The sequence below is a fragment of the Rhamphochromis sp. 'chilingali' genome (assembly GCF_963969265.1).
Source record: "Rhamphochromis sp. 'chilingali' genome assembly, chromosome: 1".
Lineage (NCBI taxonomy): Eukaryota > Metazoa > Chordata > Actinopteri > Cichliformes > Cichlidae > Rhamphochromis > Rhamphochromis sp. 'chilingali'.
Genome location: NC_137929.1, coordinates 68,350,006 through 68,373,114, shown reverse-complemented (window position 1 = coordinate 68,373,114; position 23,109 = coordinate 68,350,006). Strand labels below are relative to the sequence as shown.

The window sequence follows — 23,109 nt, the reverse complement described above, 5'->3', positions numbered from 1 at the left end:
AACAAGAAGAACAGTTCAGAAGAAAGTTAACAGAAGGAGAGGGAAAGAAAAAGGAGAAAAGAGAGAGAGAGAGAAAACACGATGAAAATCTGCTTCATCACCTTTTTTTTCTCTTTTTCCTTTCCCTGGATCACCTGTTGAGAAAGAAAAAAGAAAACAAGCAGAGGAAGACTAGAGCAATCGCATAAACAACATCACGATGATCTATGTGACTATAACAGTAAATACTAAATATTAAACATTATTGTAAGATCAACAGAACACAGTGTGCTTTGAGGTAGGAGCCAAAAAGGGTGTAGTTTGTGTGTGTGATCACCCGTGTGTACACCTGTGAGCATGGACGCGCTTGTTTTTAAAAGGTTCCTTCATGTAATGATCTGCTAGAGGGTGTGGGGGGGCCACAGCCCCGTCCTCCAGGGCATGAAGCAGGTATGGAGGAGATCAAAACTCCAGACATCCAGAGGCCCCCAGAACACAAGAGACCAAGGAAGACCCACAGAGGGGCAGCCGCGCCACTGTCCCAGAAAGAGCTGAGGAGAGTCTCAGATGAGGGCTCACTCAGCAGCCGCGGAGCAGAAGCCGGGGGGGGGGTGCAGTGACGCGCCCGTGAGCTCTGCCGGCAGCCAGCTGCGCCTGAGTGACCGAGCCCCAGGCCGAGAGGCCAAGGGCACCCCACCTCCGAAGTGGCCCGAGCGAGCCCCAGGCTCCAGGCCCGATAAGTGGCCGCCAAGGAGTGAGCCGGTGTGTACCTGGACGCCCATCCCCGGACACAAAGAACCACCAACGCACCGATGTCTGAGGGCGTCTGCCACCGGATATAAACTTTTTTCAAGACAGTGAATCTTGAAACCAGAGAAAAAATAGAGAGTTTTAACTTGTTCCATTGGCAGATTTTTTTCACTTATTTCAAGCTAAAATATTTATTAGAGTTCAAATTTAGACAGAAACAAAGTGAATAATATTATTTTATTATCACGTTGATGCAGCACATGGTTCAGTTAGCTTTGTATAAACACGTGTTAGAAATGTTCTTCAATCAGCTCTTTTTACTCTCATTTCACAGCCACTACTTTTTACTTTTACTTGAGTAAAGAAGTTGAAACAGTACTTGGAGTATTTTTAACAGTAGTACTTCTACTTCAGTACACACTGTGTGTACTTTTACCACCTGTGTCTGAGACCTCCTTCAGGGTCCACCTGAAGCTCTCAGTCTGCTGTGGAAAAAGGAAATCCAGGTGAGTTTCTCCTGATCACCTGAGGCCGTCATTACTGTATGAACCCACACACCACTCCTCACTCCTCCCACCCGCTGCACACAGTCACTGAGTACAGACCGGCTGATTCCTGTAAAGGGAGAGGCAGGAAGAGGCGGAGCAACACCTGAAAAACAAGAAGCTCAACGTCATTTTGCAGAAGTGAAAGTGTGAGAGAGCAGCAGCAGAGCTGCAGTCGAGTCCTGTTTGTCTCTAAAAGAAGATTCACTGGAGTCCATCACGTTCCTCTCAGCAACAGTGGTGAGTGCAGCTGATCACACTTCCTGCTTCTACACAAATCTTCACTCTGTTCACTTCATCAGGGTCTAGAGCGCCACCTCATTCCTCCATGGTGCCACTTAGGCTACGTCCACACTCGCCCGGATAGATTTGAAAACAGTGCTCCGCGTCCACACTAGTGTTTTCAGTCGTTTTCACAGAGTTGTGCGTCCACATTAAGACGGCTGAAAACGCTTACGTTCCAGTCCTGCGCATGCGTGAAATGCAAGACGATTCGACCGGTCTCATTTCTGTCTGCTGCTGATTCACTTTCCGGCTGTTTGAAACGTCGCGGCAGAGGTGGAGGAAAAGCACCGAGTTTTAAAATGGACTAACAATGAGGTGGAGTTGTTGCTGCGAGTAACACAAAAGTACAAAGTTGCAAAAGCGAGAGAGAATTAAAGAATTTGAAGAAAAGCTCTGTGGAGAGAGAGCGGCCTGACCAGTTTCTCTGACTATGATACTGTAAAGCTGACAACATGATGCATTTACTGTGGTGAGTGTGCAAAGACCATGGCAGGTGTTGTGCCGAGGTAGGGATCCCCAACAGGATCTGTTTCCCTGCGTCAGGAACATCGGCTGGGCAGGGAAAGCGGACCCAACGCACTCCGCCTCCATCACGACCAACTAGACGTGGAAGGAGTGATGTTTTAGTGACAACATGAAAGATGAGTGTGACCGTTCAGTTTGTGGGTTACAACAGAAAATGATACATTTATTGTTCTCGTGTGTTATCGGACGGGATCGTTTTAACAAACCGAGGACATTTTCCTGATAATTATCTGTATCCTCCTGTAACTTTACTGTTTAAAGAGCTAAAACCTCCAACATTTCAGGATCAATAAGTCCTTATAAGACGTGTTTGTGAGCTAAAAATCAAGAATGTGGGATACTGTTTGTCTGTGTCAGCCAAACAACTTCACATCTTTGTAACCACTGTTAAAAAGATGTTCATCCTGTTGATCCTGTTCATCTGGACGCTGCACTGTACAGCAGACACGACGTTGTTCAGTTTGTGTTTCAGATGAACCAGTTTGTGTCTGAGTGTGTTGCTGGGTCTCCACCAGTTACTCTGACAACTGAAGGTTCAAGATTTTTATTTTGACATTTGCACACAGGACCAACAGTCCATGCACAGTGGAATACTTGTGCAGAGCTTTCCAAGTCAAATCACACTTTAACAATATAAAGACAGAAAAAGCAGAAGGATAGAAATGAAGTCCGGAGTAGGGTAGTCGTACTATTTTCTATATACAAAGAAAAAGAAGAAAATGTACAGAGAGTGTGTAGTTCTCTACCTCTTATCGCACTCACAGTGTTGCACATTTGTTCCACAGATCTGTTTCACAAGTCTGTTGTGAGTGTATTGCCCGATGGTCAGTGAACCGATGATACATTCAAAGTGAGGTTAAGTAGTGCTGTGTTATTTTAAGTGTTCAGTGTGTTTTTGTTTGCCGTCAGTCTGACAGTTGTGGGGAAGAAGCTGTTGAAGAATCGTGTTCTGTGTGTGATGCTGCTGTCCGCTCTGTTGTGTCTGAGATTGTATGTGCAGCTTTGTATGTGCAGGTCCATGGATGCAAGTGTTGTTCCCATAATCCTCTCTGCAGACTTTCTGACTCTTCAGAGCCTTCCTCTGTGTCTGTGTAGTGTTTCCATACCAGACAGTGATGCCTGCGGTGAGGATGCTGTCTATCAGTCCTCTGCAGGCCTGGGTGAGAGGGTGGTGGTTCATGCCAGCTTTCCTGAGCAGCCGAATGAAATAAAGCCTTTGCTGGGCTTTTTTCACAGTTGCTGTAGTGTTGAGAGTCCAGCTCAGGTCTGATGTAACCTGCAGTCCCAGGAATCTGTGGCTGTTTGCCCTCTCCACCTCCGTCCCTTTGACGATAAGAGGCTGCAGGGGAGGGAGTTCTTCCAAAAGTGCAGTATTCATTCCTTGGTCCGTGTTGAGGATGAGGTGAAGAAGCTTCTGTGATGAAAAGAAACTTAAAGAAGTCCAGACGCTTTTCTCTCCAAGCTCCTCAGACTACTGACGCTTGTTTCTCTCTTTGTAAAAATGAAATTTAAAGTGAATTTTGAATCAAATGTTTCTCTTCTTTCTCCCTCAGAGTGCAGACATGTCTGCTGCCAGCAATCTGCGATCTGAAGATCAGTTTCTGTGCTCCATCTGTCTGGATGTGTTCACTGATCCAGTCTCTACACCATGTGGACACAACTTCTGCAAAACCTGCATCAGTCAGCACTGGGACATGAATGTCATCTGTCAGTGTCCCATGTGTAAAGAGACTTTCTACACTCGACCTCAGCTGAGGGTCAACACCTTCATCTCTGAGATGGTTGCTCAGTTCAGACGTGAAGCTCAGCAGAAAGCCAGCAGCAGCAGCTCAGAGCAACAAGCTGCCAAACCAGGAGAAGTTCCCTGTGACGTCTGCACTGGAACCAGACTGAAGGCCCTGAAGTCCTGCCTGGTGTGTCAGACCTCCTACTGTCAGACTCACCTGGAGCCTCATCTGACACTGAAACGTCTGAAAAGACATCAGCTGGTTGATGCTGTGGAGAACCTGGAAGGCAGGATGTGCACGAAGCACGATAAACTCCTGGAGCTGTTCTGTAAGACCGACCAGACATGTGTCTGCGTGCTCTGCTCTGTTTTAGACCACAAGAACCACGAGTTTGTTCCTCTGAGAGAAGAATATGAAGGAAAGAAGGCAGAGCTGGAGAAGACAGAGGCTGAGATTCAGCAGATGATCCAGAAGAGACGACTGAAGATTCAGGAGATCACAGAGTCGGTGAAGATGAGTAAAGATGCTGCAGACAGACAGAAAGCAGAAGGTGTTCAGGTCCTCACGGCTCTGATGGAGTCTGTTGAGAGACGCCTGAAGGAGCTCATGAAGGAGATCGAAGACAAACAGGAAGCTACAGAGAAACAGGCTGAAGGTCTCATCAAAGATCTGGAACAGGAAATCTCTGAGCTGATGGAGAGAAGCTCTGAGGTGGAGCAGCTCTCACGCTCTGAAGACCACCTCCACCTCCTCCAAAGCTTCTCCTCCCTGAAAGCTCCACCCAGCAAGGACTGGACAGAGGTCAGAGTTCATCCACCATCATATGAGGGGACTGTGGGGAGAGCTGTGGCTCAGCTGGAGGAGACAATCAGGAAACTCATGAAGAAGAAGCTGTTTGAGGCTGAGCTGCAGAGGGTGCAGCAGCATGAGGTGGATGTGACTCTGGATCCTGATACAGCTCATCCTAATCTCATCCTGTCTGATGATGGAAAACAAGTTTATCATAGTGATGTGAGGAAGAAACTTCCAGACAACCCAGAGAGATTTTCTAAGTGTGTTATGGTTTTAGGAGAGCAGAGTTTCTCTTCAGGCAGATTTTACTTTGAGGTTCAGGTTAAAGGAAAGACTGCGTGGGATTTAGGAGTGGCCACAGAGTCGATCAACAGGAAGGGACAAATCACACTGAGACCTCAGGATGGTTTCTGGACTGTGATGCTGAGAAATGGAAATGAGTACAAAGCTGCTGCTGACCCTTCAGTCCGTCTCTGTCTCAATCCTGGTCCTGAGAAGGTGGGGGTGTTTGTGGATTATGAGGAGGGTCTGGTCTCCTTTTATGATGTAGGTGCTGCAGCTCTGATCTACTCCTTTACTGGCTGCTCCTTCACTCACAAACTCCACCCATACTTCGAACCCTATATGAATGATGGAGGTAAAAACTCTGCACCTCTGATCATCTGTCCTGTCAATCAAACTGATCAACGACTGATTTAATTTGATGAATGATTGATTTTTCTTGAAGGGAACAAATGAACATATTGAGTGTAAATCCTCTACAGTCTCCATGTTTCTATAGAATCTGATCATCAGGACTCTGATTCACACTTTGATTCTCATGGAGTTTGATTTGAACAGAAGAAAAGTTGAATCAGGAAATGTTCCCACTGATGGAGACTCGAGCTGAAGAGCAAATATCAGAGAACAAATGTCCAAAAGCTTCATTTCCAATAAAGTTTGTTCAATGCTTTGAGTGAATCCAGACTCATGTGTGGCTGTTATACGGAGCATCAGAGTCCAGCTGAGTTATGTTGGATACAAACTGCTTATTTTGGCTCTGTGAGGAGTTTTGTTCACTGAAAACTGATGAGACGGATAATATTCAAAGAACTCTGTAGAGATTCATGCATCCATGTTCTCCACCTGCAGGTGTGGAGGAGAAAGGTGGAGCACAGACTGCTGCATCCTTCCAGTCACATCATTTTGATGATTATATTTGCATGTTGTGATGATTTGGGTTAAAGACAAACAGAGTTGAACGGCTGCAGTCACAGCATGAAGACGATGCTGAAGCTGAGCTGTCAGTGAACATGTTTCACTGTGATTTGATTTGAAGAATAGAAAGTGTGTGTGGCTGCTGACAGCTGCAGTCTCTGCTAGTCTGCATAACACACACACAACTTTCCCCCTGAGGCAACGATGCAGCAACAACACAACAGCTGCAGACACACACACTGTTAAAGAACACTTTACTGTTTAAGGCAGAATTCCTCAGTAACAATGATTTGAGTCTACTGTGTCTACTGTGGTTTCCAACATACAATCTACTGAAACATGTTTTTCTTTCTGCCGTACAAACTATTTGATCACAACATCTTTGCTTTTTTCCTCCAATCGTTTATTCTGATTATTTTATTTAGTTTAACTAAGAAAAGCTTAAAATTTAACTCTTAACCTGATTTAAACGTTTAATTTCTCATTAACTCAGACTTTTAATTTATTTCCTTGTTTAATGTATTATTTCTTTATCCTTGTTTAAGTTTTGCCGATCCTTTCTGTGTAACCTGTTTAATCTGACCTTTGACCTTTTAATTTTAATTTAACAGTACTCTTGTTTTGACCTTTGACCTCTTTATTCCTTATAACCAAATAAACCCTTTTATCTGATATTTTCACCTTATTGATTGATTATATATATCTATTATATTTTCTCACCTTACCTTATTTTGACCTTTGACCTATGTCCTTGTTAGCCTTGATCTTCCTTCATCAAACGTGAAATTTCTTTCACCTTTGAACTTAAAGCTTAAATCAAACCTTTGTTAAAAAGCTTCTTACCAACTTGTAATTCCAACTCTCTGCATTAAACACGTATCTTATCATATAAACACTGGATCACTGAGAGAACTTTAGGCAGAACCAAATGAAGCAGCTGACCTCGTCAAACTCACAGCGACAGTAACTGACAGTGAATTATTTTAATCTTCTTCATTGTATTTGTTAGAAACGTTTATTTTCCTTTAATTGGACTTTGGTTAAGTTCAATCCGATGTATTAACCGACCTTTGAGGTGAAGTGCAGCTGCGAAGAACGCTACGGCAGGCAATGAGGTGCGTTTAATGTCGCTCTGTTAATTTGAGCGTCCATAAATTGAATGTCTTATTTTTTCTTACTTTATTATTGCTAATTTATTGGAGAATTTGGCCATTTAATTAAGATAGATTTTATGTTGTTGGTGGTAAAGATCTGGATGGATGTTTTATTTTATTCTGTGTTTCTATTTTTCAGTTTTACTTTTCAAGACTTGGTGAATTGCCTTTTTCTACTTTTTGTTTAGTTTTGTTAAAATTAGCAGCAGTGAGAAGTGTTGTTGTCGGTCTTGAATATATTTGATGTAGCCCATACTGTTAAGGTAAGTGTCATGTTTTTAGTTGTTAGTCTGATGAAGAATCTTTTATTTTTCTCCAAAAGTTGATTGTGTTTATCTGGACATAGTGTTTTTCAGGTCCAGCTGAATGCAGGTTTCCCCAGTCTTATACGTGTCAGGAGCATCAGCACAGCTGAAATGCATTTTTCCTAAGCACCGCGTCTCTGTGGCTTTTAAACCCCAAAACACGCTAAAACAAAAATGGGTCCACCCCAAGGATGGGGTCCCCCGGTGTAGTTTCCACTGTGACAGACTGTGGGCTTCCTCAGAGTGAGGCTGAGAGCGGCAGGCCCAGCTGGAGTCTGACCCACAGTGGAGGTCACACAGTGGAGGTCAAACCTTCTGTGCCACAAACACCAGATTAACCAGTTTCACTCATCATCCTTCTACTGTCAGATTTTACTGGTGCAGGTTTGATGAATCACCATCTGAGAACGTCTCTGATGTGGGCGCCACCCACAGGGATCACTTCCTGTAGAAGGGTCACATGACCTGTTATAGGCCCCTTTGTGATGATGACAGCGACGCCCCTTTCGTGTGAGGTTAAACCCAGAGAGCTTCGTGTGACCTCTGACCCTGATCACCAGCGTTAGGGTCAGTGAAGGTGAGATACCGTGTGACAGGAGGAACAATAAAGTTTTATTTGTACGAACACGTAGAACAGATGAAGTCAGAACGAAGCAGGTGGAGCTCAGTCAGGGTGGAGGTGCAGACAGGTGAGCTGAAGGGGAGGAGCCAGTCTGGTCAGGAACTCTGTTTCCTCGAGTGAACCTCCTCACCTCTGAAACACACACACACGACTCTGAAGGTTGCAGTCAGGGTGGTGAGGGTGGGGTTACCTTCTGGTCTCTGGTTGGTGTGTTTCCTGCAGGTGAGGCTGAGCGGCCGAATCATGACATCACTGCTGCACAGACACAACAGGAAGTGGAGGAGGAAGTCGTCAGCGTCCCCGTCACACACCTGAGACAGACACAGAGGTTATGTCTCTGCAGACTCACGGCTCGGCCCTGTGGAAACGTCCTGCAGGACGCCTGTTTCTCTCTGTGGTGGCCCCCCCACAGCGTCCCCACCGTGCTTCACTGTGTGGACGCTGTTCTTTGGGTTGTAGCTGCATCTTCTTCTCGTTTCACCTCCTCTGACCACAGGACGTTTCAGTCTGCAGGTCTTCGTCCTCAGCAGTGTGGCTGAAGGTGTCTGCAGACGTGGAGCTCTGTGAGCTCACAGTGCGTCCCTGTGCAGCCTGTAGAGTCTTTGAAGTCTTTGCTCTGACAGGCTTGTTCTGTGCTGGGCGGCTCTTTGACTTTCTTCAGGTTTCCCTTCCTGACACTCTGATAACCTCAGATATCCACAACGTGAATCCTCACAAACATCTTTTTCTCTCTTTTCACTCAAACCTTCTGACGTTTTCACACCAACTGTAAATATGAAGAAAACCCTCAGTTTGACGCCACGCCCCCAAACCAGTTCGGCAGTAAAGCGTGAGCAGACGGAGCTGTTACCAGGATGTAAACAGGATGTGCCCTTTCACAGTTAAAGCCTCAGGAATAAAAACATGACCCGATCTTAAATTTTTAAAGATAAAATAAAGTTTAAAGACGACGATGAGCACGTGACTCACTGCTCAGAGCCCACTCACCCAGGTGCATGATGGGAGCAGGAGGAGGAGGCTGGGCCGAGCGTATAGAAACCAAACAAACAAATAAACAACAGCACGACAAACACGTGAACCAGACTTTACCTGTAAACTTACCTGGTGTCTCCCAGGGAGACCACAGTTATGGAGCTGACAGGTAAGTACGTGCAGTACACACTTCCTGTCCTGAAACACACACACAGGTAAACCGCACAGGTACGTAACCATGGGCGTGACTTTGTATTGAACATTGGGGGGTCAAGATCTCTGTCTAAATAAATAAATCTGGGTACATTTCCAGATGATTAAACAACTATTTTGCTGGTAACACCTGAAACGAGTAAAGAAAACCAGCAGCCTATTAATGCAAGATAATCCATAACTTTATTGGGGCTGACATTGTTGGAAATGAGTCCAAATAAAGAGTCCAAACATTTATAAGCCTGTCTATGTGTGTCTCACCTGGACAGCCTACTCTGGAAACCAGACAACAGCAGAGTGTTACCCGGCAACAGGCCAGGTGGGTAGGGGGTAAGTAAGTTAGCTGGATTTGATTGTTGACGATTTCGCGTGATCTTGGATCGTTCGGTTCTCCGAAGCTCATTCGGGACTTGCTGTCATAGCAACAGATCCGTAAGCGTAAACCTGCTCGGGAGCAGGCTTACTTTATGTAAACAGGATTAGATCGCAGCCACTCAGGTATGTCCGCTTCATATATACGAAAGCAACGGTGAAATATACTCACTCAAATGAGCAATCCTATTTATCCATATTGTATATTCTGTATCTATATATGTGTATATATGGTGTATTTATGCTTATATCCTTACTCTCATTCCCCTTAATGTATCTGTAACATGCAACTTCCTTCGGTGCTTTGCTACTGGAAACTGAATTTCCTGGAGGAACCCACCCGAGGGATTAATAAAGTTTCATCTAATCTAATCTAATCTAATCTACTTGGGTTTTCTTCCTGTAGCCCTCATGTTTACTCAAGGTTTAGTTCTGTCTTCATGCTGATTTTCTTGTTCAGTCGTGTCTCATGTTGCAGTTTGTCAATCCTGTCCCTGTGCTCTGTGTTCCCTCTGTTCAGTATCAAGTCTGTGCCTCATGTGTTTCCTGTTTTATTTTGATAGTCCCTGTCCTGTGTGCAGTGTGCTTGGTTTTGCTTCCCTTCTGTCATTAGGCCTGATTTGTCCCAGATGTGTTACCACCTATTCCCCATCTTCTCGTAGTCCTGCTTGTGTATTTAAGCCCTGTGTTTCTCTGTTAGTTGTTGTGTTGTACCCTCACTGTACTGTGTTTTGTTTTCTATGTGCTTCTGGTAATGTTCTGGTTCACTCTTTCCTGGTTTGATTTTCTACTTTCCCGGGTTTCTAGTTTGGGCTTAAGTTTTGAGTTTCTAGTTTTGTTTTCTTCTATTTCTATTCGAATGTTCTCCAGCAATAAAGCTGCCACTTTAGTTAATCATTCTGTCTTTGGGTCCTGCGTTTGGGTCCTACATCCTGCCTGCCACCTCAACACCTTTAATTTTACAGCTTCTTAGTTATTATAAAGTGCTGCAACTCATAATGTTTTCTAAGATAGTAAAACCAGATTAAAACCGACTACTTCTACAAAGATGGAGCTAAAGTGATGATATACATTTAGTGTTTGGACTTGGACACATACAGTCTGTTTTTCCTTATAACTACATGTGCGTTCAATTAACATTTTGTAGGAAAAGGGAATTTGTTTTTTAAAAGGATTATAGATTCGGACCTGAATTACCCAACGGAACATCTCATTCACTGACGTTTGCTGGAGAAGCTGCTCTGCCTCTTTGTGATGCAGCAGCGTGACGTACTGAAGACTGTTAACGGGGAAGTGCTGAAGCTGAAGGCGTCTCTCTGCTGCTCAGACTGACGTTCAGTCGTCATCCAGACAACATGAAGACTGCACCGGTCTCTCTGCTCCTCGGTGAGTCAAACACTAAAATCATCGATTTATTTATCACAGCTCCAACAAACAATATGGCAGGAAAACAACCTTTCAGCAGTTACAAGCTTGCAGCTACTGACTTTAAAGTTCATGTAAAAATTCTGAAAAGTTTCGTCAAGGCGAGAGGAACAGTTCATTCTCCTTCTTATGTCTTTCTGGTTTCATTTGATTGGTGGCTGTGAAGTTGGGCAGGAACCAAGAAGTGATGTTAATGTTGAATAATGGAGCTCACACTTTTAACTGAAATGTATGAAGAGTGATAGAAAATGGTTTCAAACATGCATGATGAAAGTTTTTCGGTTTAAATCGATCTCATCATCACTGCAAACCTCTCAGAGGTTCAGACTCTCAGCAGTTTAACCTGGAGTCCTGCAGGAAAGTCACCATATAGTCTGGACTAAGTCAGCGATTAAACTTTCTGCCCAGCTAAGTGTCAGTAACATGAAGACCAAAAGAACAAAAGAGACTTGACCTCTTTTCATCAAACATCTCTTCAGTCAGGAAACCACAGCCTCTGACTGCATGAAGCACAGGGTCCTCTGACTGCGTCCCCTCTTTTATCTAGTCTTCACTTCCTCTATTCACAGCCAATTTTCCATTAAGAGGACTGAGTGTATTCAAACAACCACAGACGGTTTTGACTGTTAAAGTTCCCATTCCCGTTGACATGATGACCTTTAAACAGCAGCAGTGTGGGAGTGAAACAGGCCGCAAATCTGAAAATAAAAACTGTGCTTTTGAAGGGTGGCTTCTTAGTCCCACACTTTCTTCTCTGCACATGAATGAAAGCTCATCCATGCACAGTTCCTTCTCCATTGTTTACAATGCTGTGCACTGTGATGTTTACCGTTGATTGCCATCTGATCAAAAAATGTATAGAAAACAGGAAAAGACAGGCTAACCTGCGTTGCTGTCTCGGTGGTATTTTATAACTTCCTGTTCCTGTTACAGTGCACGGTGGTGTTTGTGTAGTTTAATCTGCGTGGCTCACAGATCTGGCAAAAATACAGACCTTCCATAATTAAGTAGAAGTACAAATACTACTGTTCAAAAATACTCCAGTAAAAGATGAAGTACTGATTCAACTTATTAACTCAAGTAAAAGTAAAAAAAAAGTACAGACTATGAAATGTACTCAAAGTAAGAAAGTACAAAGTAGTAGCAGTAAAACCCTGGCTGATTGTGACCCACACCCATTACCACACCTTGGCTCATGTGATTAGGTAGAGGATCATCAGGGGGTCCATTGTCCCTCTCAGGGGGAAACTCCCACAGAGCTTAAATGTGGGTCTCTTCACCGTTTGATCCTAGAACTGAAGAAGCTTCTCAGATGAGAGGTGAAACGTCTTCAAGCAACTTAAAGAAGTCCACACGCTTTTCTTTCCAAGCTCCTTAGATTGTGGCAGATACTTCAGGAGATTAAAAAGTTTCCTGAGAGAAAAAAAACAACAACAAAAAAAAACTGTGCAGCCTCAGTCTTTCTTTAAATGACCTCTGACCTCCTGTTGCAGGTGTGTGTGTGCTGCTGCTGTCTGCACTGACTGTTTGTGCAGGTGAGTAGATGAAGTGCACCATGGTCCAGGACAAACACTGAGTGTAAACACTGATAGAAACTGTCCGTCTGTCCTCCAGTCTCTCTGAGCGTCAGTCCAAACCTTCAGCAGTTCTTCACAGCAGCCTCAGTGTCTCTGACATGTGAAGGTCAGCTGGGCTCTGATGGATGGACGGTGAAGAGGGACACAGGAAGTGGGACTGAGTCATGTGGAGCAGGTGGGCGGGGCTTCGGGAGGTTCAATGGTCCATCCTGTTTTTTTGATGAGTTCAGCCCAGTCAGTGGAGTTTACTGGTGTGAAGGTGAAGCTGGAGAGAAGAGTGAAGATTTCAACATCACTGTATCAGGTAATGAAGTCATTCATTTCATCAGACTAACAGCAGACTGTTATACCACCTCTACATCACTCTGTGGGTCTTTTCCTCAGATAAAGAAGTGATTTTGGAGATCCCTGCACTTCCTGTGAGGACAGGAAGTGATGTCACTCTACGCTGTAAGAAGAAAATTGGTGGCACAGCCGCAGCTTATTTCTACTTTAATGGACGTCCTGTTGGACCTAAATCAGAGAAAAACATCACCATTAACGTGCAGCAGTCTGATGAAGGTCTGTATTGGTGTTCTACTGATGAGTTTGGATCATCTCCTCAGAGCTTTCTGAGGGTCAGAGGTCAGAACACTGACATCACTTCCTGTTTAAAGCTAACCTGCTGAGCTTATAATAAATTCAATGACCCAGTTTTATCATCTCTCCTGCAGATGTCTATGACACCACCACCATTTCACCAAGTGCCACCAAACCACCACCACCAACAACAATTACCAATCTCAATTCCCCTCCTTCTACATCGTCCTCCTCCATCATCTCACCTGTAGCTGCTCTGGGTTCTCTGGGTCTTCTAGATCTTATTCTGGTTGCAGCTTTGCTGTTTTGGAACAAAAAAATAGGTATAAAGTGTGTCAAACCCCCCAGAGCTCATTAGATTAAACATTTTACATGGAAAAATAAATTTTCCTTAATAATTATGTGATTATATACTATAATTCAATTATAAACTGTCCCCATTCACATTGTTTAGCAGAGAACTTATCTTACATGAAAAATATAGAGACACTTTTATTGATAAAGTATAAGACCCGATCCTTGGGGTGGAACAATTTTTGGCGCAGCGTGTTTTGGGGTTTAAATTCCACAGAGACCCAGTGTTTAGAAAAAATGCATCTCAACTGCTCCGATACTCCTGTCACAACAGTATCACTACAGGTTTTGACAAAAGTCCAGCTGGAATTAGTGATGGGATTTCCGGCTCTTTTTAGAGAACCGGCTCTTCCGGCTCCCAAGCGGCTTTTCAGGTTGTTTTGTTGCTTTAATTAAAAACGGTCCGGGGCTCCAGGGTCCGGGGGAAGCAGGCATTAATCCCATACATGCTCTCAGTGGGTTCCAAACACACACACACTCTCTTGGGTCCAGGGCAGATCTATATACACACAGAGAAAGACGTCCAGGTTAGGGATCGTCTCAAACTCACAGATACAGGTTCAGGTCCGCCGTCATAAATAGTGCTCCAAATCAGCTGGGATCGGCTGCAGGTGTGACGGTGAGCACAGGTGCGTGGGCCAGGGGCGGGAGCCCGTAATGAGCACCGCCCCAGCAGAGGAGAGAGAGCGCAAAGGAAACAAAACAAACAAAACATGTTGCCAAACACAGAGTGAGCCAGCGAGGCACGAGGACCACGACACAAAGCACGTGCAAACTCCAAAACACATTTCTAGCTTTAACTGAACTTCAAAGCAGAGCAGATCACTTAAATTACACAATTGAAAGCATGAAAGCATGTGTGTATTGTTTGTGTATTTATACACAAGCACTCATATATATTCAAATAATTTAAACAAATGTTCATTCACCTGTTACCAGAGATGGGCAGTAATGCGTTACTGATTACTTTTTTCAAGTAACGAGTAAAGTAAGGGATTACTATTGCAAAAACGGTGATTAGATTACCGTTACTTTCCCGCAGGAACGCTGCGTTACTGCGTTACTAAAACCGTGATTTTTTGCCAGAATGTCTCACGACAGTGACGTAAGCGAGTGTGCCGTTCGTGACAACAGCTGTCTGCAGAACAACAGTGGATCACATATCGATTGTGGGAGAGAGTATGAGCGTGCAGCGTTTAAAGCGTGGAAGTACTGACCTTACTTTGAGTTTGATTCCATAAAAAGTGACAAAAACATTAGTGTCCGTCGTGCGTGGGAAGAAAACTTCTTTTTAAAGTGAAAAAAAACCCCTAAACTTCCAAGCAAGCACCGAGTGCGCAACGACGTAATGGGAAACTCACAGAGAAACTCGCGGATTCTTCCACTGACCGCTGCGGCACACCTGCACCAGGGTAAACCTCCGCCTACCCCACTCCTGCTTTACAGGTGAAAATAGAGCAACAGGACCGCTGAGTCTTTAACTTTATTTATTTTCTGCTGTGTTTTACTTGCATCTATTTGAAAGACTGAGTGTAAACACAAAAAATATTTTATTTTATGTGCTGGAATGTGCAGAAAATAGGTTTAAATGTTAAACTAATTTATTCAAGTCAGAGAATGTTGCATATAATTAAATTTTTGCTTGATGCATAAAGTTAAAAGATTAAAACTGATAAAACAAGTTAAAAAAAAGAGACTTTTCCATTTGATTACATTTTGTATGATGGATTATGTAGAAAAAGTAGAATTGGGCTGAAAGATCTATCGCTTTATCACCTCTTCAGGTTGTAAATCATGTTTTTAAAAAGTAACTAAGTAACTAAGTAATTAATTACTTTTCAAAATAAGTAATCAGTAAAGTAACGGGATTACTTTTTTGGGGAAGTAATCAGTAATTAGTTACTGATTACTTTTTTCAAGTAACTTGACCAACACTGCCTGTTACTACCACACACCAAATCCGGTTGTTGGTACTTGCTGGCTTGTGTAGCCTCTAGGTAACAAAAGCTCAACACTGCCCCCTAGCATCCTGGAGCACTTCTGTTGTCTTCTGTATGTGCTTCGGAGTTTGTACGTGCTTTGTCTGTAGGGGCCACCGTAAATATACTTTTTTATTCACTCCACATAAAATGTAATAAATAAATCATATAATACAAAAACCAACTAATTACATTTCAACTTTTAACTATTTAAATTTTCAGCTTTTTCCTTTTACAAATTTAAAGTGAAACAACACAAAACACTGCAAACCACAACACAATTAAATATAAATTATAATATGAAAACAAAAAGAAGATGCATATTCTCTGTCATATGGACCTGCATGAATAAACTTTCTGAATCCTTTATCATCTGCAACTGAAAATAGTTGTGGATGATTACTATACCTTTCTAATGTGACGTTGTTGTCCCTGCTCTCTTTCTCTCTCCCTCCCGCTCTGTTCCTGTGCTACTGAGTGTAACTACCGCTCCTCCCCCCTCTGCTCAGTGAAGCGAAAAAAAGTGCGAGAGAGAGGGTGAGAGAAAAAAAAAACCCACGGCTCGCGATAAGGAGCCGGCTCGTGTCGTTCACGTCAAAGAGTCGGCTCTGAGAGTTTCCTTCGCGACCCACACATCACTAGCTGGGATAACCACATTTACTCAGGGCCTTCTTGATGTGATGTTCCTCCTGGCCGCTGTGTCTGTGGGGATGGTGTTCGCTCCGTGTTGTAGCGTCCTGATGACTCCCAGTTTGTGCTCCATGCTGGCAGACGTCTTCGGTTTAGAATCTTTTATTATTTGTCTCGTGTTTAAATCCTCGTCTTTCTCATTCCTGCAGAAAGGACGCTGTCATCAAGTCTGAGTCAAGTCACCTATCAGGATATGAACTTCAGACAATCAGCCAATAAAATTACAGATACACACTCACATGTTGTTTTCTCCAGTCCGAGGACACTGCAGGTACACATTCAGCTGTTATCCAACAAGTTATTGCTTCACAAAATATGATTATGACCCTTTGTCCACTGTGGATCCTTGTGATAATTTCTTTGCTCCTCTATTCTTCTTGTCTTTCCATCTCCTGGATTCTCTTTTAACCATCTACTCATTCTCGTTCTCTTGTGCATCAGGGCTGAGTTATTGATGGAGTTTCCCAGATCAAATTTAAAGGAGGATGGGAAGAAGAGGATTTTCTCTCTGCCAGTCCCGTCAGCTCCCTGCTAAGATTTAGAGCTTGTCCTGTTTTTCAGTATGAAGGCCCTGCTCATCTGTTTTTCTTGCCATTGCTTAAAAAGTGTACATTCTGCATCCAAATGTCCAGCTGCCTTCAACTTTGATGTTTGTCTTGGTCAAAAATAAGCCTTCAGTTTATTCCTTTGTTTAAATAAAAATCTCTTGCTGATAAACTGAACCCTGGCTGTGGCGTCAGAGTAGCGCTATATAAGTGCTACATAAGAACCAGTCCTTCTACCATTTACTAAAAGCAGGCTTTTGCCAGGGCTGCAAAGGGATTTGTAAAGAATGAGTTTTTAGTGTACTATGCTTCAGGCAGTTGTTGCATGGAAGTGGCTGTTACTGAAAGTCCAGCACAGACCTGTAGTGACAGCCAGTGACTGGCATTTTGAAATGATAATAATAGCATAATGATTAAAAATTCCAGGTTCCTAATGGAGGTCTTGCAGATAAACAGTAACACATTCTATAATTTATTATTAATAAATAATAAACAGGTGGAGCCGGTAGCTCAGCATGTTTGATTTGGCAGTTTTGCACTAGATGAGCTTCCTGAGGCAACTCAAACGGGATCTGTGTTTCCAGGTGGAACTGAACAACAACCTCTCCATTGGAGCCAATAATAAAAACATGAATAACAATAAGCTTTATTTGGGGCTCTGATCTGAGGATGTAACATCATTTGTAATGTGGGTCTCAACAAGCTCAAGGAACGCTTTAAAAGTAGCCATTAATATGGTAAAATCACAGGTAGCCAGATTTCCTGATGTTGTATCTCCAATAACAGGTCACGGCATTTCGCTCTCGAGGCAGCCAGTGCCCTCCCTGCAGTCCCAAAAGGTTGATTCGGTTCATCTTGACGCACACCTGTGTGCACTTATATTCAAAAGGTTTTTCCGTGTAAAGATCTGATAGTGGGTGTGGGGAGCCATATATTCAGCCCCCCCCCCCAGGACCACCGGATGGGCAGATGCTCCACCCTCCTTGAAAGAGCTGAGGAGATGCCTATATGGGATGTCACCCAGTAGCCACAGTGCAGAAGTCAGAGAGGGCCGGCAGCCAGCTGCACCAGAGTGGCCCGAGGTTTGAGGGCCCTCCACCCCCCAAAGTAGCCTGACAGAGTCACGGATGCCAGGCCCTGCCAAGCAGCCGCCGGGAGTGAGCCAGTATGTGAGACCTGACTTGACACATAGACATAGACAAACATGCACACACAGACACAAACATACACCACCCTCATACACACATATACAAATAATCAGCACTCACCCAGTGTGGAGACAAGCAAAAATGAACCCACACTCCCCAAACACACTCTGAACCCCAAGTCCATTTCTTTTAGGGGAGAAATGTTTGATTTTGGGGTGGGGATAAATTTCATGATACATGATCACATGGTCAAATATTTTTAGATGTTTGGCTCCTCCCACGGGATGGTGTGCATCTTTCTCTGCTTTCTCTGAGATGTGAGTATGGATATGTGTGTGTTGACTGTTGAGGCAGGTGGATGCTGCTGATTGCTGGTTTGAAAGAGTTCCTAAGTGTTGATTGGATGATTGGATGTACAGCAGCTTCTTAAACCCCAGCTCACAGCCACCTCCGCCCTCTACTTCCCTCCTCTGTACCAAATAAGGAGCCAGCTTTGATCCAAATCAGCTAACTGCGCATCACCAGCTCTTCCTCGTCCTCGCTGTCCAGAAGCAGCAGCGTGATGATCTTGACAGGGAAGTGGTGAAGCTGAAGGTGTCACTCTGCTGCCAGTCGTCGTCCCGACAAGATGAAGACTTCATCTGTGTCTCTGCTCCTCGGTGAGTCAAACGCTGAAATCCTTCACTCGCTCATGGCGTTCATTTATCTTATAACACAGTAACAGAGTGTGTGCTGGATGCTCTCACTGACTGACTCTAAAATGAAATCTCTTCAGGTCTGTCCAAAGTCTGAAGTTACGTTTATGCGAGAAGAAGAGTTCACTCTTCTTCTTTAGTGTTTTTGTTGTTTTAAAGTTCAGATCCATCGTGTGTTCTGGACTCAGAGAGTTGGACCTTCATATCCAGTTTGTTGTCTTTAACATGTTGACTTGTAGAGAAGTCAGGCAACCTCTTTTTTTTATCGAAGATCAATTTTCATTCAGGAAACCACAGCTGCTAGCTGCAGGTACCACATGCTCCTCTGGTCTGTTATGTAGTCTTCACTTCCACTATAGAGAGCAAACTTTCCTTTATGTGGACTCTAATGAAAGGACTGGAGACTGTTTTTTTGTCATTTACCTTACTTTTGTGTATTTTGTTTTCTCATGATGAGCTTCAAACAGAAGCAAACTGGGACTCAAACCTGTTAATAAAGATCAATGAAGCAGCTTCTCCAGGTTTTTATTCAGCAGCTGATGCTGAATAAACAACTAACCCTTATCCCATGGCTTTGGTTTATAAGTTCTGACTGTTTAATCCTGAGAATGCTTTTCTTGCCTGCTGTACCCCTTACTCCTTTATTCCCCATTGCCCATCCACCCCAAACTGCTGAGTCTTCATGAAGCCTGAGTGGGGAGCAGTTTCTCTTCTGCTTCCAATAATCAACAATTCCCCAAAATCTGCTTAGTTTGGGAAATGTTTAGGTGCAGGGTGTTGGATTGTCAAAACAGATATGACGCCCACCTCATTCAGACCAAGTGTACCAACATAGTTTCGTCAGCATGTGTTAAAACTGAGCTGGCGCTTTGTGTGATGTTTATAAGTCTAAATGTACTTTTAAGCCCAAACAGAACCTTCAAAGTGAATTAAAGGTCTCCCCCCTTTAATGTGATGTTTTTGGAACAAGACCAGATTGAAACAGGTTCCTGCCCTCTGACCTTCAGTGACCTCTGACCTGTTGCAGGTGTGCTGCTGCTGTCTGCACTGACTGTTTGTGCAGGTGAGTAGATGAAGTGCACCATGGTCCAGGACAAACACTGAGTGTAAACACTGATAGAAACTGTCCGTCTGTCCTCCAGTCTCTCTGAGCGTCAGTCCAAACCTTCAGCAGTTCTTCACAGCAGCCTCAGTGTCTCTGACATGTGACGGTCAGCTGGGCTCTGATGGATGGACGGTGAAGAGGGACACAGGAAGTGGGACTGAGTCATGTGGAGCAGGGGGGCGGGGCTTCGGGAGGTTCAATGGTCCATCCTGTGTTTTTGATGAGTTCAGCCCAGTCAGTGGAGTTTACTGGTGTGAAGGTGAAGCTGGAGAGAAGAGTGAAGAAGTCAACATCACTGTATCAGGTAATGAAGTCATTCATTTCATCAGACTAACAGCAGACTGTTATACCACCTCTACATCACTCTGTGGGTCTTTTCCTCAGATAAACATGTGATCCTGGAGATCCCTGCACTTCCTGTGAGGACAGGAAGTGATGTCACTCTACGCTGTAAAAACAAAATTGGTGGCACAGCTGCAGCTTATTTCTACTTTAATGGACGTCCTGTTGGACCTAAATCAGAGCACATAATCACCATTAACGTGCAGCAGTCTGATGAAGGTCTCTACTGGTGTGCTCCTGATGAGTTTGGATCATCTCCTCAGAGCTTTCTGAGGGTCAGAGGTCAGAACACTGTTTCCTCTTAAAGCTTAAACCTGTTGAGCTGATAACAAACTGAATGACCCAGCTTCATATCTTTCCTGCAGATCCTACTACACCAACACCACCAACAACAAAAACATCAGCAAACATCCATATCTCCTGTTCTCCTCCTCCTCTTCCTAATCCCTCCTTCATCATCCCAGTCATAGTTACTGTAGGTTCTCTGGTCCTTGTGGTTCTGGTTTTGGTTCTAGTTCAGCTTCTTTGGAAGAAACGCACAGGTATGATATCTGTCTGACCCACCTGGGCTCTTTTGGTTCAAGCAGCAAATTAAAATATTTTGAAATTTCACTTGAGAAAATCTGAGGGACTTTCCTGTCTGCACTTATTTTGTAGAGCACTGGGTCCCAACATCTTTAGACTGATGCATTCCCATGGCCCAATTGAAAAGTTTTAAAAGTTCTGGAAGTGTGTCCATAAAAATGAAAAGTATTACTGATATAAACTTGGCTTATCTCTCATCCAAAGTCACGTCCAGACAGCTTCCATCAGGGTTTCAATTGTAGGATCGCTCCCTAGAAATTAGATTCAGACTAAAACCCCACGGACTCAAACACCAGTTTGGGTTGTTTTTCCCGATTGGCTGTCACTTGTTAAGGTGGTATGATACGGGAACAGTGTTCTGTGGTCTCATCACTCTGATGCTGCCATCATGGCTCTGCTTAATCCATAATCAACGAGTCTTTGCTCCTGAATCCTGTACCTGTAACATCAGACTGTCTATGAAGGTCTTCTAAACATCCTACAGCAGTGAAGTGATCACCAACGTTCATTCACATCACATCATTTCTGCAGGGAGACACCAGCCAGCCTCTACAAATGATGTCACATATGCCGAGGTCACCATTAGAGAGTCAGCCAATAAGATGTCAGTCATCCAACCAGAAGTGATTTACTCCAGCCTGAGCATAAACACTACAGGTACACATTCTAGCAGGTGACATAAATGAGCGATAAAAGCAAGAGAAATTGAGAGTTGAAGAAGATGAGACTTTTTTTCTCCTCATCATGCTGCCATGTGTATTTGACCTCTGTCTCTAAATTAATCTGAAAGCTTCTTGTTCTGGACAAATTTAAATGTAAACCCATTTTCTAAAAATTTTAAATTTAAAAAATGTGTAAATAAACAAAGAATACAAAGATTTGTAAATCTTATATTTTATTAACAACACAATACCAAAAACAGGTTAAAAGAAGAGAAAACCAAGTGGTACCAAAGACCAACAGCTGGAGGAGGAACACTTCCAGAAATGACTGTTAATGAACACAGTTCACCACACCACCTATTCCAGGAGCGCAGCTTCATAGTAGGAGAGTCAGGTGCTGAACTGGCCTGCCTGCAGTCCTGATCTTTCATCAATGAAAACATCTGGAGCATCATGAAACCAGAAGCAGGACAAAGAAGAGCCAGGACTGCTGGGCGGCTAAAACCCTCCATCAGACACGGATGGAGCAACATCCCACTCCCAAAAAGTCCAAAAGCTGCTGATCCTAGAGCCTGTCTCTCTGCCTATTCCTGCTCACAGAGAGGCTTGTACCCTGCCTTCCCCTGCACCCTTTCCAGTTCCCTGAATGGTGGTCGCTGTGGTCCAGTCAGTCCCAGTTGCCTAGAGCAGCTAGGGCTCTGCTTGTCCCTGCAACCATATCAGTTCCTCAGGTAGCAACAGCTAGTGTCCAGCTGTCACCTGCTCCCATGCCTGCTCCCAGCGTGAGGACATCCAAGGCCCAGTCCACCTTTGCACCCTGGCTGGTGTCCAACTACTTCCCATGCCTGTCCCTACTCCTAGGGTGACAGTGGGCAAGACACAACCTATCCTTGCACTCGCACCCATTCCTTGGATTGGGACAGCTGTTCAGCCAATCCCTTCAGCAGTACCTGTTCTAAGCGCTCAATGACTCTTAATACACCATGGAAGCACAAGCAACAGGGGTGGGGGTAAGCCGGTGTAGACAGCACATCTGGTCCTGTAGCATGCGCTGGGCCCAGATCTGCCCCCTGACCTCGGCCTTGGAGATAAGCATGCAGAGGTGTTTGGGGTGCAAAGGATGGGAACGAAGATTCTAAACACAGTCTGTTATCATGGAGAAAGGTCTTGTTGTCCAGCTCCAGCCTTGAGGCCACAGCTGGCGCCAATGTGGTAGGCGCATGAGATGGTAGTGATTTTCCTTTAGTGCAAAAACTGCATGCCAATTTTACAGTTGCTCTAATTGTCCGTCACTGGTCTCTCAATCTCCAAGATGTTATTACTATTATTATTATCTTGTTATTACTATTACTAAGCTCTTTTTAGCGGCTGTTTGACCATAAACAGTTGATGCAGTTTTGCTAGATTAACCCAATGATTTAAAATCATGGTTGACATTAAATATTTTGCATGTAAATGATCAAAGAATGTAGATTTTACGATTTGAGCCCCGTCATTATCTTTAGGGTGACCTTAGCCCTTTGGAAAACTCCAGAACTTCCTGTTTAAAAAATTTGCAAGTGATTTCTTTCATGGCAGTTTTTCATTTGTGAAACAAATCAATTCCGTTGTAAAAGCCAACTTCTTCCAGCTCAGGGCAAAAAATAAGAACATTTTGTAATCTGCTGACTTTAGAAAGTTATTCATGCATTTATTTAATCCAGGCTTGATTACTGTGATAGTCTTTATTTTGGTATCAGCCAGGCTCTGCTCTCTCATCTTCAGCTTGTTCAGAATGTTGAATCCCAGTGGGATAAGGTAGAGATTTCCTGTCCTCTGTTGATTTCCCCTCCACGATATTCATTTGATCTTAATGCTCCTTGCTGCTGCATTTATGGTGGCCCATGAAGGATTCGCGAGACCCATCCTTCAAATCTGGGGAGACAGAGGACGCATTTGTGGGCCACATTTGGAGGAGCCTTCAAATATGAACAACCTTCATCGCC

General features: G+C 43.9%; 2 protein-coding genes across 3 annotated transcripts in view; both read left to right on the top strand.

Moving 5' to 3' along the window:
- Positions 1-22,687, top strand: part of LOC308392664 (uncharacterized protein) — a 43,195-nt gene extending 20,508 nt beyond the window's left edge. The window contains exons 5-7 of the mRNA XM_080875818.1: positions 20,243-20,419; positions 20,994-21,119; positions 21,385-22,687. Coding sequence (XP_080731944.1) covers positions 20,243-20,419; positions 20,994-21,119; positions 21,385-21,389 — 308 coding nt within the window. The 3' untranslated portion in view covers positions 21,390-22,687. The remainder of the gene's footprint in view (positions 1-20,242; positions 20,420-20,993; positions 21,120-21,384) is intronic.
- On the top strand, positions 1,500-5,994 carry LOC308393148 (E3 ubiquitin-protein ligase TRIM21-like). Of its 2 annotated transcripts, none has more exons than XM_080876671.1 (2): positions 1,500-1,514; positions 3,638-5,994. In XM_080876671.1, the coding sequence occupies exon 2, from the start codon at positions 3,647-3,649 to the stop codon at positions 5,300-5,302; it is 1,656 nt and encodes a 551-aa protein (XP_080732797.1). In that variant the 5' UTR covers positions 1,500-1,514; positions 3,638-3,646; the 3' UTR covers positions 5,303-5,994. The 2 variants fall into 2 exon arrangements, with proteins under 2 accessions (XP_080732797.1, XP_080732796.1); XM_080876670.1 differs by lacking the exon at positions 1,500-1,514 and adding an exon at positions 3,183-3,486.
- Positions 22,688-23,109: the final 422 nt, after the last annotated feature.

Coding starts and splice junctions, on each gene's coding strand:
- LOC308393148 (XM_080876671.1), top strand. CDS start 3,647: ATGTCTGCTGCCAGCAATCTGCGATCTGAAGATCAGTTTCTGTGCTCC.